The sequence below is a fragment of the Mandrillus leucophaeus genome, unplaced genomic scaffold (genome assembly GCF_000951045.1).
Source record: "Mandrillus leucophaeus isolate KB7577 unplaced genomic scaffold, Mleu.le_1.0 Scaffold247, whole genome shotgun sequence".
In the NCBI taxonomy this organism is placed as follows: domain Eukaryota; kingdom Metazoa; phylum Chordata; class Mammalia; order Primates; family Cercopithecidae; genus Mandrillus; species Mandrillus leucophaeus.
In genome coordinates, this window is record NW_012102554.1 from 964,002 (window position 1) to 984,094 (window position 20,093).

The following is a 20,093-nucleotide window of genomic DNA, read 5'->3' on the forward strand; positions in this document are numbered from 1 at the left end:
CTTCTATTTCAGAGGCAATTTGGTCTCTAGCTGGGCCATACCTTGATGATCTTATTGTGTGTATGTATATATAAAATTAGTATATGGCTTAGTTTGTGTTTTAAATTTTACATACATTTTAATTTATATATTAACAATAAATTTTATTGTACATATTTTGTGACTTATTTCTCCGTTTTGTTTTTGCTGTTATTCCATATAGATCTAGATTATTCATTTCAATGGCTAATATCCTTTTGTTTGAATATAGTGTAACTTATTTATCCTATTGATAGACGTTTTTATTCTTTTACAAACAATACCAACATGTCTCCAGGCTTCTCTAATTAGGAAATATACTTAGAGGAGGCATTGCTAGGGCGTGGGATTGGCACAATTTCACCTTTTCTTGATATTGCCCAATCGCTGCCCACAGTGCCCATACATTTCCACCAGTCACATGTGAGAGGGCAGATTTTCCAAATGCTCACCACCACTTGGCACTGTGTGGACTATAATTTTGGCCAGTTAGGAAATGGCATCTCATTGTTTTCATCTTAATTTGCGCCAGCCTGATTGCTACTCATTGAAACTTGTGAGGTTGGGAAACTTTTCTTAAGCTTATTGGCCATTCAGGTTTCCTCTTTTATGAAATGGTTGTTCATATCATTTGCTCATTTTTATGTTAGGTTGTTTTTCTTTTTTCCGGCTGACTTGTAGGAACTCTACCTCTTATCAACATTCATCATTTATCAAAAATTATTTGGGTGCCATTATCTTCTCCTAGTCAACGTTTTTTGTTTGTGGTATCTTTTATAATACATAAGTTTTTAATGTTGGTAGAAGTAAAGTTAATCTTTTTGGCTGTGTTGTGTGTCTTGTTTGATGTAAAGATAGTTTCTGTAATAGTTTTGAAGTTTGATTGTTCATCTTTAGGTCTTCAGTTACCACCTGCACATTCATCCTCTCTATCTTCTTTCTTACTCTGTTTTTCTCCATAGCACTTATCATCGAATAATATGTCATGCATTTTATTTATCTGTTTCGCATGTGTATTTTATCTGTTGCCTGTTTCATTCCACTAGAATGTAAGTCCCATGAGGGCAGGGACTTGCATCTGTTTTGTTTGTGGCTGTATCTCTAACACCTGGGATAGTCACTGACAAATGATAGCTGCTGAATAAATATTTGTTGGACAAATAAATAATGATCCATGTAGAATTTATTTTTGTGTATCATATGAATAGGACTCCTTTTATTTTTGGCTCACAGAAAGCTTGTTTCTCTAATAGCATTGCCATACTGATTTTTTTCATGTCACTTTCATCAAGCTGGAGTTGTTTCCCCTGTGCCATTGTCTTTGAACAATCCTGTTTTCCTGCCCATCTGCTCAAGACTGAAGGAAACCCATTCCTTGGGCTTAAGAGTGGGAATAAGGATGAGGAGAAGCCAGGTACAATTTATGGGGAGCTTATGGGACAGCTGGTACACATTTAAGAAGAGCCTCTTATGAGCATGAGTGCAAAAATGGACATGAGTTCCTGCTCTCAGAGAACCTTCTGGCTGACATTTAAACTCATTAGAACTTGAGGCAGTATGTCATAGGTGCTGGGAACACAGAAGCTGGGAAACCTAGTGGTTAAGTTCATAGGCTTTGAGTAAATTCAGTCTGCTTTTGCATCCTGCCTCTGCTACTGACTAGGCTTTGTATCTTGAGCAAATTATCCTCTCCAAGGTTCAGTTTCCTTATCAATAATATGGGAATGGTCATAACATTGCCTCCTCCAGAGGTAGTTATAACGATTGACTGATATGATGTGTGCTAAATGCTTAGCACAGTTCCTGCCAGTACAAACTAATTCTGATGTGGGTGGAGTCTTTAGGGAGGAGGTAGTGTTTGACCAGTCCTTGTAGGATGGGTTGGATTTTTCTAGGCAGGGATTGAATGGGTGGATATGTCAGACAAGATATAGAATAAATAAAAGCAAAAACATGCAGACCAGAAAGTATAGGGTGAGTTCATAGAGCATTCATCTAGTTTGGATGGTTTGAAGGAGTGAGAAATGAAGAGGCTAGAAATATAGGTCGACACCAATTGTGATGGTTTATTAGCACCAAGCCAAGAAGGATGTCCTTCATCACTCTGCTCATAATTCCTCAATGGCTCCCCATTGCCTGATTAAATCTGAGCTCTAGAGTGGTGCCTCTGGCCAGTGAGTGCTGGGTGAATAGCAGGGGAGAGGAGCAGGGAGGACAGCAAGAAGGCTCCAAGGAGAGCCCTGGCTAGTGCCGGAGAGTGTTCACTTTCCATGCACTTGAACTTTAGGAAGAGCTTTCAAGATGCAATTTTTTAGCATCATCTTTGTGCCAGATGTGGAGCTAGGGGCTTCCGTATATATGTATTACATGATTTTAAAACAGTTCTCTCCCTGGACACTCCTGTTCAGGATTTGGTGTTTTGTCTCTGAAACTGAATTCGTCAAGAAAAGCACAGAGGTAAATAAGCTTCTCTTCCCTATCTCCATTCCACCAGTCTCCTCTTGAATCATAGAGGGAAAAAAAGAACAGCCTAAAGAATTAGAGCCCCAGCAGATCCTTTGTGACAGACATGTCACATATCAACCTTCTTCCCAGCCTGCCAATTCTCCAGGACAGCTTGGCAGCCATAGGTTGTCATCACAGGGAGGATGGAAGCAAGCAAACCTCTGAACAGGGTGTGGTGTGAATAGGACAGCCTGGGCCTTGCCCTCACAGACACTTGCTTGGGTCTTAATCTCAGTCATATCAGCATCTGGATGATTGTGAAGGGAATGAATGAATGATGAAAGTCTTGGAACCTCAGTTTCCTGGTCTGAAGGGGATAACCACATAGGGTTGTTTCTGAGAACCATGAGCTAACCCAGCAAAGTTCCTGTAGCTTGCATGCTCCTTCTTTCTTCCTTCTCAGAGAATGTACCCAGATTGGGAAGCAGTTTAACCGTCCTTCCCTGACATTTGTATAGCCAAGTCATATTTAGGTATCCGGGGGAGCCAGAGTGCTCCTCCTCTCCTTCAGGAGAAGTTGGGTTATCTTTAATATAAGATAGAAATCAAACCAAATTACATTATTTTACCTCAGAAGCCAGTTGCAACCGATCCTTTTGAATGGTATAGTTCTATTATTATATATTACTTCAAACTTAATAGGAAAAAATTGATTAAAATATGTGCCATGTTCATATCTAGCCTGGCTGAATGCCACAAGACACATTAATTGAAAATGAATTTCCACAAACCCAATCAAGCATCATGAAGATGAAAAATGTACCTTTTCCCCTCCATTCCTTCATTGATTTTTCATTTTCCCCACTCAGTGCTTCATTTAGCAATTTTTCAGTTTCGTTTTGTTGTGGCCTTAATTCATTTCCTTTACTCCCCCCCAAATGAGATAATGTACCATTTTCTTCATCCTTATTAAACTCTTCTTTCATGCTGCATTAGTGCAGGGCAGATTCTGATCTTGTCATATTTCTCTATGCATTTTTTTTTTGTTAAAAAGAGGCTGAGCTTTATTCTTTTTATTCTTACATTTTGTGGTGGCTTTTATCAAAGAGAATGCACTTTTAAAAATACAATAACTATGAAATTACAATGTTACAGGACTTCCAAGATAGAATTAAGGAATGCTAGAGCAAAACGAAAACACTTTTTTCAGAGGAAGAATGTAAAATATCAATTATTCTCATATTCACAGTGGGTGTGTGGAGATCAAACACAATTCCTCTTTTGTTAAGGGAAATGGAAACAATGGTTTGCCAGATCATAGAGGGATCAAGAGTTGGGTTAAAGACACGGCACTGTCAGGAAAAGAGCAGGCAGAGGGAGACAACGGCTGAAGCCTGAGTGAGCTCTAGAAGGTTCTGTCCCTGACCCAGTCAGTTCACCATTTCCTTGGATTTCTAGGGGTTTCGAAAACAATAACGGGGATCTTCAAGGTATTTCCTTGTAAAATTTTCAAATTTTCAAATAATGTATTGGCATAAATTTCCCTTGAAAAGGCTGTAAGAACTCACAATAAAGTATCATATTGCTCTATTTTGACCTAGAATTCACAGCCCTAGTAATCTCATTTTGATTAGATGCTTTGATTGGCAGTTATACATCTTCGATAAAGTTTTCAGTGTGAAAATGAATTATTCTTTTGTTAAAGCTGTTTTAAGCAGAATGTCTATGAATGAGGGCCCGTGAGAAGGAATAACAAAGCAGGGGTGTTGGGGATGGTGGTTGGGGAGCTTTGGAGTATTTATGAACCTGTGGTTGAGTTTTGCGATGTGTGCAAGTACACACAGCCCCGACACTCTGATTTTGAAAACAATGAAATGAAAATGAAATGAAAACATTATAAACAAATTTCAAATAAAATAATTTAAAATGTTTATTTCAGGGGAAATTTATGCCATTACATTATTTGAAAATTTGAAAATGTCACAAGGAAATAGCTTGAAGTTCTCTGTAGAAATCCAGGGAAATGGTGAACTGACTGGGTCAGGGATGGAATTTTCTAGAGCTCACTCAGACTTCATTCATTTAAAATGAAAACAAAATAAAACAAATTTTAAATAAAATAAACAATAATGTCGAATAAATGTTCAAATATAATAAACTTAATGTGGATTTAAAATATTGAATTCCATTTTCCTTATAAGATTTAAGCAGTTTGATTAAATGTGACCGTTTCAGTTTTGTTTTTCATTTTCTGTTTTTAAAGAGTTTATTTGAGCAGGCAGCACCAGGCCACAAGCAATTGAGGGCTTCACCTAGGGCACTTGAGGGAAAAGCTTTTATAGGTGTTTATGGAAACAAGACAAGGAAAATATTTGATTGGTTAAAGCAGAAAGTCCCTACTTAGGCCACACCTGTAATCCCAGCACTTCGGGAGGCTGAGGCAAGAGGATTGATTGCTTGAGGCTGGGGGTTTCAGAACAGCCTAAGTAACATAGCGAGACCCTGTCTCTAAAAGAAATTAAAAAATTAGCCAGGCACAGTTGATCACGCCTGTAATCCTAGCTACTTGGGAGGCTGAGGTGGGAGGACCTATTGAGCCCAGGAGTTTGAGGTTGCATTGAGCTGTGATTGTACCACTATGCTACAGCCTAGGTTACAGAGGGAGACGCAGTGTTTAAAAAAAAAAAAAAAAAAAAAAAATCCCTATTTAAAGGTTAGTTGGTGTTTCCTGATTGGTTAAATTTTAAATTTCATCTTCCTAAGCCATGATCATTCACTCTGAGCTGGGTTTCAGTTTGCTTAGGTTAGAACCCAAGGCACTGGAGCCACCTCAGCCTAATGGACTCCCAATTAATTATTTTAATGGTTCCCCTCTTTTGGCTAGCCTTTCATTTGTGAGAGATTGATCAAGTTTTGGTGTGACATTTTCTGTTACCATCGTGGCTGGTTTTTCTTTGTCTCAGTGGGAAACTCTTAAATATGCCGTCAGTTTTAACCTCCTCCTATTATCAGTAAGAGCGGACAGGAGGGGGAGTTGATTGTACACATGACACTCCCAGTACGAAATAAAAGTGATGTGCACCTTTTATATGCTCTGGTTTGGAGTGTGTCCTGTTTTACATAAGGCATTTTTCGTATTTGTTATCCTTTGCCAGCTGGTGAAACAAAATACCCCGAAGCACAATTTATTAACAGCCCATGTCAAGTGCTGTCTGGTATTTAACACTTATTTGCTGCTGTGTTTTCTTCATTCATTTCTCTCCACAGTCCCCAAGTTCAATCCTGAGTTATGTTTCATGAGTCTTGCACAATTGAGTGCTACTCACATAACTGCAATGCGAGAGCCATCTCATTTCTGTCCTCTGATGTGAAATGGACTGTGTCCTCCATGTTACTAATGGAAAGAAATTCCAGGAAGTTAAGAAGCCTCACAACTTCTAGCTGTGGATTCCTCACTGAATCCATACCAGAACCATACTACATTTTTGTACAATTTCACTTTGGTCTGGTTGACATATAAGCTCTTTTAAAACATATTGGGGAACTTTTTTTTTTTTTTTTTAAGATAGCAATCTGTTTCTAAAGCAGTTTTTCTTTAAATGTGTGGATTGGCAAGGGTGATTTCAGCTCCTGAGAAAAGTTATCTTTTATATGAGATAATTGATGCACTAAACACTTGTTCCCTGTGGGTTTGGGGTCTAGTACAAGGGAAAGAAGTCAACCGAGGATGGCAGTAACTGTGATGTGTCCTAACAGGGGTAGGTTCAAAGGCTGAGCCATCACAGAGGAGGGGGACACGAAGCCAGTCTGGAGGACTTGGAAAGCACTGGCCTGGGAGGTGACTGTGGGTGGATTGTGACAGCAGCAGTTTTTCTGGTGGAAAAGGGGATGGAGGGTGGGGAGGCATTCCTAATGGAGACACCAGCCTGTGTGTGCAAAGTCCTGGAGGCAGGACCATAGTGTGTTCATGCAGGGCTGAGACGATGGAGTGTCCTAAATATAGGGTTCATTGTAGGGACAGTACGGACATGAAATGAAAGTGGGAAAATAGGGAGCACAGCGGAAGGGCCTCCCGTGCCATGCTAGTGAGTCTGAACATTAAAAATGTAGGGGGTTTTTAATTGAGAGAGTGAGATATTCCGCATTTCTGGTGCCAGAGCATCTGTATTTTGTAAAAGCTCCCTCCATGGGATTCCAGCATGTGACCATGGTTAAGGATGATTACTTAGCTCAAACCACCTATGCAGGTAACTCGATTGTAGCTAATGGGGCGGGGGGAAGCCATGATCAGTTTTAAGAAATTAAAAGAACTTTTGTTTCCCCTCCCTCCTTAAATATCAAACTGGCCTGTATTCTTAGAGACTAACGTACTGCATGATTGATTGGGCTGCAAGGTACATATTCACATATTCAGTCTGAGTTACAAAGAAACATACTCATCAAAACAAAAATTAGAAAAAATTATATTAATATCAGTTAAAAGGTCCCAGATTTTATGAAAATGTGTTTTTCCCCTTGTTCTGTAAGGGGGCATACTATTTCATGTTTAAATTTAGCTGTTGCAAGATTCTGTTCTTGCATAAATCAAATAGGTGAGGTCCGGAAAATCAGTGCTTCTAATTTCTCAGTTCTTAATGCCCTGATTGGAGCCTGGTGAGTTGCATCATTTACCACCACCTGGTGACAGCTAGAACTAAATGCAGCTTTGTGAAGGGTAAATTGGTCAAACTTAAACATGTAATGCATCAAGAAGTGAGAGCAAAGGTGCCTAATGGATTTCTTGCATACCAGCTATATGGTACCCTGGATTTTGGAGTAACTCCTGATTTGGGAGTTGCTCTGGGGACATGTGTTTAGCAAGATCATCTTGGTCCAACTGGGACTCCAAGCGTCTGTTCCAGACAGTTTTTCTCCTGAAGTCTATGGGATGGATTGTTTAGGAGTAGCTGGATGGATTCGTTGATTCATTCATTTGTTATCTGAGAATATAAAGATGATCAAGGTCTTTACTCTTGGGAAGCTCACAGTCTAGGGAAGGAGAAACATCAGTAATCACATAATAGTAGCTACCTTTTGAGTGTTTTTCATGTGCTAGGTGGTACAAAAGACAATATTTCAAGGTTCTTTGAAGTTAGTAGTCAGAAATAATACCAGCCACTTGACTTAAAGATTGTGAAAAAAGAACCAAAGGCTTGAGAGTCAGATGTTCCTAGGAGGCAATCAAACCCGGGAGCATGTGAGTCTACTTATTTTAGAAGCTGAGTGCATCACTTGGGAAAGGCAGGGGAGGTTCTTCAGGGCAGACCACTGGGGAGACTAAGTTAGGATTCAAGGTTGGCACCCCTTGGGGCCAGCAGTGCACTGACTCTGCCAGCTGTAGCATCCTTTATGCTCTTATCTGAACAAGTCAATTCAGATCACAGAATATACTAGAAAAGATGTTTCTGTAAGAAATGTTCCAGGATAAAAGGTAATCTGCACAGACAGCATTCATTTAGCGCAATAGCATAATTGCTTCTTGGAGGACCATTGCCAAAAACCATGAGCCTTGTTAGAAGCTACAGCACCCTCAAATCCTACTGCTGTCCGGCTCCTTCTCCCCAGAACCAGGTGTCTCTCCAGGCTAGCATCAGCCCTCTGCTCTCTCATGAGAATTCCAGAGACCTTCTCCCTACAGCATTCTCTCTAGGTGATATATTTGCCATTGATTTATTTTTTAAACTACAATCTAGGGGACAGTGACCAGTAGGATCCTCTCAATATCTTACTATGAGCTGCTCATTAATCTGTTTTAAAACCACCTTTCTTGCTTTTCTTGCCTCATAAGCCACTCTGATTTCTTCAGAGACAGTGAAACGAGTGTATTTAACAGCACCTTTTACATCATTTGATTAAATATTACCCCTGACTTTCTTGGAACCTTTTAGTTCCTTTCATTTAAAGATTTTAAAAGTCAACGTTAACAATCTTAATACTATAAAAAGGAAAGAAAAAGGCACACTATGAGAGTATTTTTTGGAAATTATTTCTACAAAAATGGAAGGAAGTTTACACAAAACAAACTTTAACCCAACCACAACCCCAGAAGTATTTCATTTATCCAACTTCTGTTCCAGCTTTTACTTTCATCATTGTAAACTTATGCTTTTCTATCCCTTGAGGCTTTTTGTAAACTTTCCATTTTGCGGTGTATTTGTTTTTAGTGTTTGTGTAATATACTCCATCAAATTGATATTTTGTAATTTATTACCCATTCCTTTAGTGCTAGACATTAAGGTTATTTCCATTTTCTCTCTATTATAAATAATGGGAGCAAGAACATCTTTATATATAGAGCTTTTTCCTATGTTTGAATTATATCCTTAGGATAAATTCCCAGGAGTGGGATTAGTGGATCAAAGGGTATGAACAGCTTTATGGCTCTTAATATTTATTGCTAAATTGCCTGAAGGGTCATACTAATTCACAAAGCCACCTGCAACACAGGAGAGGAGCTGCCCCTCCCAGCCCTGCCAACACTCATTTCTTCAGTCAATAGTTTTGGGCAAATTTAATAGGTAGTCAAGGGTAACCCATTACTGTTTTTAATTGGTAATGTCTTTAATTATTATTAATATTGGACATTTTTTCTTATGGGTGTTTCTATTCTACTTTGTATGGTTTACTTTTCATGTCAGAGGATTACATTTTTTTGACACCATGTGAAATTTAAAATATTTGATAATGAAAATGCCAAATGCACGCAGAAGAGAGAAAATAATTGATGGAGCCCTCTACGTTACCCAGGTTCAGCAAATAGCAAGATTTGGCCATACTTGCTTTATCTACTCCTTCCTCTTTTTTCCCCTCTTGTGCAGTATTTTAAAGCAAATCCCTGACATTCTGCATATGTTTCCTATACACTTCACCATGCATCTCTGAACATATGGACTTTTTCTTACATAATTATAACACCATCATCACACCTAACGAAATTAATAATTCCTTGCTATTATTTAATACCAATCTGCAATAACATTTTCCAAAGTGTCTTTTTTTCTGATGCTTTGTTCCAATCAGCATACATTGTGTTTATATTTAGTTATGTTTCTAAAGTCTCTTAAGCTAGAGCATTGCTGCCCCCATCTCTCCCAACTAGTTTTATTCCTACCTAAGGACTGAGTCAGTTGTCTTGTAAAAATGTTCACATTCTGGATATAACTTTTTGTGTTCTTATTAGCTCTAGAAGCTTGATTAGATCAAGTTTCAACTTTTCGGAAAGGCAAGAACACTTCATGGGTGATGTGTGTGTTTCATCGTATATCACTTCTGGGGTGTAGAATGTCTGGTGGTTCCACCTTGGGTGATGCCAAGGCTGATAATGGAGTCAAGAGGTGACAACCCAAAACATGGTTGAATGTTTCTTCATCAGCTTTCACCATCACTGTTTAATCTACTGATGATGAATGCTTAAAGCCATTATTTCATAGAAATTGCAAAATTGTGATTTTCTAATTCTGTCGTTTCTTGGCCATTGATTAACTGGAATTATTCTGTCAAGTAAAACTTTTCCTCATAAACTAGGGCTTTTTAGAATCTCAAAATGCATTTTAAACGAAGAAGGCAAGATAGATGCTTTATTTTTTCCTCCAAACTGCTTTCCAAGTAAGGAGTTGATGCCTTTTTTACATCCATTGGAGTTCCGTGAGCTGTTACTGTTTTTTTTTTTTTTAAAGAAATATAATACTTATGTTCTTTGATATCTGTATATTTCATGTGTTTTACTCAATTACACTCATTATTATTTTTGATGTTCAGAATGTTCCATCCTTGGCCCAACGGGAGACACCTCATGTCCTTGTTTTCAGGCATAACAGGGTATCTCAGGTTCATCTAGTTTATTTTTTGTCCCCTGAAATGAGCCATTCCACCAAGATGTCCTGTGTTTTTTCAGTGGCGAATGCTATTTAGAGACCACAATCTGGACATATTATGTTCTTATTGTTTCCAAGTTTTCTCAGTAGATAGAGTAGGGATACGTATTTTACAAAAGAAAATAAAAAATGAATTCGTACTGATATTGTCATTTTAAATTGAACAAAACTTTGTTTACTTCTTTGATTTCATACTTGTATTGCTTTCTCTTACAGTAAAAATCTTGGTTCCAAACATGATGATACTACAATATATATCAAATGGTTTCAAAATAACTTCAGTGTTACTACTAACAGTCTTCCCAGTGAATGAGAGAGTGCTTTGCAGCTCTATTTATCTTTGATAATCCACTAAGAATATTGAGTCAAATTACTGTATTCTAACAACACTTGAATTAATACATCTTACCAATTTGTGATACACATCGTTTCTTCAACTCAGTTTGTTCTCAGATTTTAGGGTTCACTTTTTTCTTTTTGGCTTCATTGTATTTTTTGAATCTATAAAATAATGCTTTCAAAGTTAAACCTATGTAACTAGGCTTATGTTTATTACATAAACCTATGTAATAACTTATTCTTTCTCCTTCACCTAAGTTCTTCCCTTTCCCTATTGGTAACTGTTTATTAATAATTAGGGTTTATTTTGTTTTTGCCGTGTTTCTTTTGCAAATAAATATGCATTCATGTGTCCCCGCCTGTTTTACATCAAAGCGAGTATACTGTCTACCTTGAAATACACTTCTTCAGTGTTTTCGAGATCTGCATTTTTTGGAAGGTTACATAGACCTCCATCATACCATGGTTTATATAACCAGTCACTTATTGATGGAGTTCTGTTTTGTGTTTCCTAAAATAACAAAAATCCTTTGTTCATATCATTTCATATTTTGGCTGGTGTATCTTTGGGATCTATTCCTACAAATGGAATTACTGAGTCAAAGGGTTAATGCATATGTACTTTTTCTAGATACTGCTGGATTCACTTCCATAGGAATGTTGTCATTTTGTACTGAGAAGGATTTTAAAATTTGTTTTGTTTTGATACAGGGTCTCACTTTGTCACCCAGGCTAGGGTACAGTGGCACCATCATAGCTGACTTCCACCTTGACCTCTTGGGCTCAAGCAATCCTCCCACCTCAGCCTCCCAAGCAGCTGAGACTACAGGGACACACCACCACACCCAGCTAATTTTTTGATATTTTGTAGAGACAGGGTCTTACTATGTTGCCCAGGCTGGTCTCAAACGCCTAGGCTCAATCAATCCTCCTCTCTTGGCCTCCCAAAGTGCTGGGATCAGAGGAATGAACTACTGTGCTTGGCCTGAGAGTGCTTTTTAAAAATTATTCTGTGAGCACAAAAATTTAATATACAAGAGTTTTGGAAAGTTAATGTGTTATTAATGACCCTACATACTGTTCCCATTATTATGCATAACATGGCCTGGTACAGAGTACTCTGGTTCCTGCCTTCAGGGAAGCTACGGTTTTTCTAGGGAGACATGATTCGAAAGCAAAGAGTGATCTAAGATACAATATATTATAAAAACAAAGATGGGTCTTCTTAGGAAGCCTTTCTTGCTTACTCTAGGCCACATGAGTCTTTGGTCCTCTGAATTTCAACACTTTTAATGAGACTTCTAATGATCCTTTTTTCAAACCAACTTTTGACACTTGGTTGAACAAATATGAATGTATTGAATAACACAGCCAAATGTTTGAAATGCAGGCTGCCCTATAAATTCAAGCTGAGTAATCATTTTTTGGAGAGTTGTATCTATATTTCCCAAAGCACATTCTCTGGAAGATTGACTGGATGTTTTAAAGGGTTACACAGCAAAATCAGTGTGGAAATGTTGGATTAATCAAAGCTAATTAGCTGTGACTCCAGAATCATGTCTGCTGCCCCAACCTCGCCTGTTCACAAAATCCCCCTGTCTTGGAGCGTCTCGTGTTAATACTGTTCCGCGAAACACAGAGAATCAGCACAGAGGCTGTTTCAGTGAAAACCATCCAGCCCCACTGGAAATGAGGAAAAATAGAAATAAAAATAAGAATAAATGAAAACTAAAGGCATCTATTCCAGTTGATAAACTTGTACTTGTACAATTATGTATTTTTGGTTAATAATTTTCCATCCCTTTCTTTCTAGATTGAATCATTAAAGAAAAAGTTGCAACAGAAACAGCTCTTAATACTGCAGCTTTTAGAAAAGATATCTTTCTTAGAAGGAGAGGTAAGAATTTGTTTCTTTTAAGTTGATGTCTTCCCTACCGTTAAATTTTATGTTGCTAAGCCTACCACTAACACTTAATTAAAAATATGGCTATTTCCCGGCCTTGTAAAATTGATTGAGGGTTAAGTGCCAGCCTTGAAAATGAGGTTCTGACAGCTGTTTTTCCTTTACCATCAGACTCTCCTCATTCCAGTTGCTGCTCACTTCTGCTTTTTAGTTCTACTTTTTCTTATTAAAGAATCATCCTAGCGAGCCTGATAAGCTGTTGATTAGCACTGATAATTCCCTACATTTGTCCAGTGCTTTATAATTTGTGAGATATGTTCATGTACATTCCTCACATGATTCTCTCTGCAACTTCCAGAAAGGCAAGACTAAGATTATTATCTCTGTACTAATAAATGAGAAAACAGAGGCACAGAGACGACAGGTGGTTTTGCTGAAGGTTGCCCAGCTTAATAAATGTCAGAGCCAGGCTGAAAGACTCCTAAATGCAGTGCTCTCCTATCACATCGAGTGAAGATGTTTTAGAGGGGATTTAATTTTACCTGAAACTTTCAGATGCTTAGTATTCTTGACTTTCTGGCTTTTTGAAAGTCATTTGGGGATTTTGTAAAGGTTCCAGAGAAGAAAATTATGGGGTTGGAAGAACCTTACAAGGTTAAGTACTAATAGAAGGAGAAGTCAAAATCTATTTGCTCTAAAGGTTCTTTATTAAGAGCTTGGCATTGAGCCTTTGCCTTTTGAGACTTCGTGAAAAGCTGGTTTGCCAAGCACCTGTCCTTGTCTGTGTTCCTTGTTATAGTCCTTCCCCAGTGAGAGAGCCCGGCAGACAATGATGAAGTAAGAAAAAAGAGAAGAGAGAACTTCGATTAAGCCTGGGTGTGTGTTGGACACTGTTAGTTACTTTGGATATGTTCTGTATAACACAGAAGTTAAGAGTGGAATCCAGCTTACCCAAGTGTGAACCCTGGATCTGCTTCTTATCAGCTAGGTGATTTGGGGGAAGTTTCTTATCATTATAAAGGAGGGATCATAACTGTGCTACGTGTGGGTGACTGTGAAATGAGAATGTATAGAAGGTGCCTGGCATGTACTAAGCACTCAATAATTTTAAAAGTATTATTATTGTTCTCTCTTTATTGAAAGGGATGCCCTCTGAGTTAGATGATATTTTCCCCCTTTTATAGATAGTGAAACTGAGGTTTGGGGACATTAGGAAGTCTGCCCAATGTTACAGCAGAGATGGGTAAGCCTGGATCCAGAGCCTGAGCTCTGAACCACCATGTTTGAGTGGGTAGTGAGCTGCGCCTTCATTCACTCTGTTTTTGAGGGGTTGCCTTACAGCAGTCATAACCAGAAGTCCCCCGTGGCCCACAGGGGCCTGGTACCAGATTCAAAGCCCAAGAATCTCTGTCTTTTGAAGCTGAGTAAATGGGTGTTTTCCCCATTTCCACTCCTGTCTTCCCCTCCACAGTCATTGGCTCAGCGCCAGCCTTGTGAATGGACATTTCTGTTTCTGAGATTCCTTCCTGAAATTGCAGCTCCCTGTGGGAGGAAGCACACCTTCCCCAGTAAGAGTCAGAAAATGAGTGCCCTAGTGGAAGCCCATGTAAGCCCATGTGTCCAAAGAGAGGGCAGTCACAGGAGAGAGGAAAGACGTGCTGACAGGAGAGGCAGAAGGTCCCGCAATACTGTCCCCCACGCCCACCTCTGGCTGTGCTGCTAAAGCAAGCTCTCCTACTGGTAGATTCTTAAATATCCAAGGGAATATTGCACATGGGGAGTAGTCTTAGAAATCGCTATGTTTGTTCATACTCAGTGTATTAAACTCATCTCTTACCTTAGTTTGGGTTGCTCCAGACCTTGAAATGTGGAGTCCAGATAGTTTATCTGGGAGGTGATCTCTGGAAGCCCCACTAGGGGAATGGGGAAATGAGACAGGGAAGGGAAGAGAGCCAATAGCGGTGCCATATCAAGGAGGTCGCCCTAGGGACAGCTGAGGCTCATTCCTGCTGGGGATCTCTGGGAGATGGTGTGGAAGTGACCCTGAGCTTTCCTTACTAGAAGACCAGAAAGCTGGGGCATTTATCCACTAACTCCCATCAGTCATTGGCTGAGGCCCACTCCAGAGGGTTGTGGCAGTTCCGGCCTGCCCTCGGCAGAGCCAGTTGGACTCTGGTGGTCAAAGGAAGCCCCCACATGAAGAATCACCAGCGGCCTGTTAGGAAACAGGAATACCCAGAGGATGTTGGGGGGGGTGGGTGGCAGTGTCAGCTATGTCTATCTAATAAGCAAGACTTTGAAAACCAGTTTTTTTGAGCATATCAATAATGATTATCAATTTGATTGATTAAATTCCCTGAAACTATTTAAATTCTAATACAAATTTAGTATGGCTAATTGCTTTTGGCCACTTCAGACATCCACCTTTACAGCAGACAATATATACAAAATAAGTTACATAATGACAGGATTTAATAATACATTTAGACTTAAACCTATTCTAGAATACTAAATATCATGGGTTTTAATTTATTTTGTCATTGTTTCTGTTCTTGTTTTTTTTTTTTTAAACTTTCCTGAGGCCATTGTTTTACTTCTTTCAATATTTTCTGAGGGTAACATCATTTTGACACCTTCCAGACAGGTGCCATCATCTTTGAGATCCAAAAGAGAAAGGATGCCTTCTCCAAATTGCTAAGATTAGAGGATGTGGGTTACATAGGTTCTTGGTTGGGTCACAGGACCCTCAGTGGCTTCTTCCAAGGTGACTCAAACTCAGGACTCCTTATCACTGTCTTTAGCACTATTAAAAATACATGTATTCTTTATCAATATTTCATCATACATAGCTGGGCCATGTAGAGATCTCCTCTCCTAGGAGATCAGAGGTGACATTCAAATACTTGGTTTTCCTCTTTGACTCTCAGACTAGTTGATAATTTACACACACTCTGCTGACGCTGTTCCTTGCTAATTGTGAATGATCGCTAATGCTGACACGTTGCTGCTCAACTCTCCACCTGATTGCTCTACGGTACGGATGCTGAGCAGTCCTTCTTCAGGCCCTGAAGTCCTGGGGTGACCTAACTTACATGTTCTTTTGTTATTCTTTCTAACATAACACAGAAAACTTTTAAATAGATATCTAATTAATACCTCCTAAAAGAAACCACAAAAGTTTTGGTAGATAAATCTGGTAACTCCCCTTCTTATTAATAAGTAGCTACCTTTGTTAAGGGCACAATTGCAGACTCCATACTCATACTACCTGAGTACAAATCTCAGCTCTGCCACTTAGTAGTGATGTGATATTGAGCAAGTCAACTGTCCTATGCCTCAGTTGGCTTATTGATAAATAGGAACTCTCTGTGAAATGGCTTCCTCTCCATAGAGTTGTTATGACGATTAAATGTGTTAATACTTAAGTGATTAGAAAATTACCTGGCTCATGGTAAATGCTGTATGTGTTACTGTTTCTTTAATTGCCTGGGTCCCAGGGACTCTTTCATTATCATTGATAAATATTTTAGATTGATAGCTGTGTCCCATAATGAATCACTCTTTCTCTTTTGCTCATCCTCAAAGTTGGAGACTGGCATCAAACTCAGCTGTGTGATAATTTAAAAAAGAGAATTTCACCTTTAGGTGAAGAAGAGCAGGGCTTGGACAGGCCAGGTCCTACTAGCAGGCCATAGGGCCCGGAAGTCCTTTGTCTGCAGCAACCTGAAAGGTGCATCCCGGGAAGGTGAGGCTGGACGTGAGTCTTATAGGCTGGCAATATTGCAGCTTCTTTTAGCAGTTGGCCCCAGTATTTGTAGAATTCATAGGTGTTTGGGATTCATATCAAGTCTTAGAGTTTGAGTGTCATAAGCTGATGGTCTTGTATGATGTCATTGCTCCTATTATTTGTTCTGGCTCCATGCCCCGGCAGTATTTGGGGATTTATTGATCATGCCTGTGCTTCTCTTAGCCACAATGCTGTTGGTTTTAAAGAAGCAACCCTTAGTTTCAGACTGAAGAGCCTTAGTTCTTACACATGTCCTCAGTCCAGTTCCTAGCTGTTCCCCAAGAGTATTTTAGCTGTTCTCCTTCTTGAGCTACGGGTTCAGGACTGCACGGCATATCCAGCGCTGTGCTGGAGCTGCTTCATACCGGTTAATGAAAGTGGAAGGCATGCATCGCTTCTCAGGTCTCCATTCGGGGATGTCATGTTGGTCACTTGAAATTAGCTATGGAGGAGGTCTTTACATCACAGAAATTGACATATGTCACAATCAGAGCTTTTTAACCTAGGGATTTTATTTTCAAAAATTTACTAGTGCACCATTAGTATTACATAACTCTGCAGTTATATCTAAGGGCTTTGTGTTTTTACCCTGACACCTCTGCTTACAAGCAGAGTGACTCTGGGCGGGTAATTCTACCCCTCTGAGCATCAGTTTCAGCGTTTGTGAAGTGGGGATAATCACTCCTACTTGAAAGAAGTTTTTTATGATTGAATAATATATACAAAACACTTATAATTGTGCTTGGCACAGTACCAATGTTAATTCTTTCTTAATTACTCAGCCTTTTGGAGACTTTGGTTCTGACTCACATTCTGCCATTATCTGTGCATGACCTTGGGCAAATCATGCCACCAACAGTCTGGGCTCAGGTACTTCATCTTTAAAAAAGGGAAAAGGCTAAGATCAACTCTGCGATTATTACCATTTTTAATGTTTGAAAACTTTGTTGAAATGTTGAAATCACATTAGGCTCCTGGACAAACAGTGAAGGGAGGACCCTCTACCTCATCCTGGTCTCAGAGAAAAGGACAGGCCCTTTCCTAGGTCACGGCTGACACTCTAGAACCTTTCTTCTTTTCTTTTAAAACAGAGAATATGGATCATTTTAGTCCCTGGATTCATCATTTGTGCTTACCTGTGTTTAAACTCATTAGATTTGGAACTCCCTCCTCCCTCTGCCCCAAAATCAAATGACACAGCAGGCTCCTAAAAGCTTGCTCTAGCCTGGCCCTGTCAGACTACATTTTCATCAACCAATTTAAAATCTTCTTGATCCTGCTGATAAGTGAGAACATGCGGTGTTTGGTAGACATAAACATGGGAACAATAAACACCGGGGATTACTAGAAGCGGGAGAGAGGGAGGGGGAAACAGTCTGAAAAACTACTTACCAGGTGCTATGCTTATTACCTGGGTGATGGGCTCGGTCATACCCCAAACCTCAGCATCCCGCAATATACCTTTGTCACCAACCTGCACATGCGCCCTCTGATTCTAAACTAAAGGTGAAAAAGAAAATCTTCCTGATAACAAAAATATGCCCATTCTTTTTTCTTTCTCTTTTTTTCCAAACAATTTTTTTTATTAGCTCAACTTCTAGAGAAGAAGAAATATTCTCCATTTCCAATATAGAAAATGTTCTTAAAATAACGTTGCAAGCATTTATCTTCATAAGCTTTTTGAAACTCTGAACAGATTTCGTTACACTTTTCTCTGTTGGAAATCCTACACTTACAGCTCAATTCAAAAGCCAGAGGAAAGGAGTCAAATGTCTTGGTTTTGTCCATCCTGCATTGAATGTGTGCTGTGTAACACCTGAGCCTCTCAATGTGTCTGTTGTGCATTCTTGGAACTATTATTAATTTTTCTGTGTAATGTTGGAGTGGCAGCACCAGGCACCGGGCTCCCCACATGCATCTTATGGAACACACATTCTGTGTATGTGCTACAGCCCCCGAGCTGCCCACACTCCTGGGCCTGAGGGAAATGGTGGGGGAGGTGACTGCCAAACATTCGTAACATAATTTCCAAAAAATGTTCAGAAGTGCTACACATTTTCTCCCTTCGCGGAGGGCACATGCGCCTCCCAAGCCATGGGGCTGGTATCCGTTACACATACAAACACAAGGGGGTAGTGTTTGAAAGCAGGAAAACCATGCAATTTGCTTCTCAGTCCCAGAAGCAATCTTTTCTGTAGCACAGTCCAGGCAACAGTCTGAGGCTATTCTTTGTCGTTCCACTGTAGTCATATTCTGCAAGACTAAGAAGCAGATAGTCTTGTTTTATTGTATCAAGTCCGTTAATTTAATTTTTAAAAGTATTTCTTAAATCTACCCCACCCTCTCTAACTCTCCTCTTACTGCCCATGTTCAGGCTTTCATCATCTTTTATTTTTTACCTTGTCAACTTAGTTATTTATTAACTTACATAAATAAGTTTCCGTTATTTATTAACTTACATAAATAATTGTTTCTGTTTAAGCGTATAATCCACTGAGTTTTGACAGTGTGTATACCCGTGAAATAACCACTGCCATCAAGATATAGAGCATTTCTATCACCCCACCAAAGATTCTCTGGTTTCACTTTGCAACCCAGCTTTCCATTCATCCCTAGGCAATTCCTGATCTTTTTTTTTTTTTTTTGGAGGTGGCGAGTCACTTTTTATCACTTTTGGTCACTATAGATTCCCATTTAGTGGGAATTCACTGTATGATTTCCATTTCTAGAAATGGAATCCTATAGCATGCACTCTTCGGTGTCGAGCTTCTTTCACTCAGCATAATGATTTGAGACGCATCTAAGTTGTATGCATTCCCTTTTGTTGCAGAGTGGTATTCTGTTGTATGAATATATCACAGTTTATTCATTCACCTGACAAAATACTTTTGAGTTGTTTCTAGCTCAGGGCTATTGTGAATAAAGCAGAAGTGAGCATTACAGTACAACTCATTATGTGAACATAGTTTCAATTCCTCTTGGGTAAATTCCTGGTGGTGGAATAGCTGGGTTGTAAGAGGAGGCATAAGTTTAACTTTCTGAGAGACCGTCAGTTTTTCAAACGGGTTGTAGTAGTTTAATTTCCTACAGTTTGAGTGTACCAGTGTCTCCATATCCTAACCCATACCTAGTATTGCCAACCTTTTAAATGTAGCCATTCAGTTTTATAGCTCTTTTAGAATTTGTCTAGCAGGTTTTCTGGCTTTGAAAGCCCCCAAAATAAAAATAAAAACAAAAGAAAATAAATTGAGCCGTGCTAGGGGATATAGAATGCTGTCTCATTGTGGTTTTAATGTGCATTTCCCTGTCAACTGGTGATGCTGAGCTTCTTTTCTTCTTTTTGAGAATCTATTCGTATGCTTTTTGCCATTTGTAAGTTTCATCTTTCGAAGTGTTTGTTCCAATCTTTAGTTCATTATTTTATTGAGCTTTTAGTTTTTTTACTATTGAGTTGGAAGAGTTCTTTATATATTCTGGATTCAAGTCCTTTGTCAGATATATGTACTATGAACATTTTCTCCCATCCTGTGACTTGCTTTTTTGTTTTCTTAATGGTAGCTGAAGATACATATATACATATTTTTTGCAATGGGGTCTTGTGCAGTCACCCAAGCTGGAGTACAGTGGTGCAGTCTTGGCTCAATGCAGCCTCGACCTCCTGGGCTTAAGCTATCCTCCTACCTCTCAG

The 20,093-nt window shown here is 39.2% G+C and overlaps 1 protein-coding gene across 1 annotated transcript in view; it reads left to right on the forward strand.

Annotated features, from left to right (window-relative positions):
* MYZAP (myocardial zonula adherens protein) overlaps positions 1-20,093 on the forward strand; it is a 109,312-nt gene that overhangs the window by 66,523 nt on the left and 22,696 nt on the right. Inside the window, exon 10 of the mRNA XM_011983205.1 lies at positions 12,529-12,612. Coding sequence (XP_011838595.1) covers positions 12,529-12,612 — 84 coding nt within the window. The remainder of the gene's footprint in view (positions 1-12,528; positions 12,613-20,093) is intronic.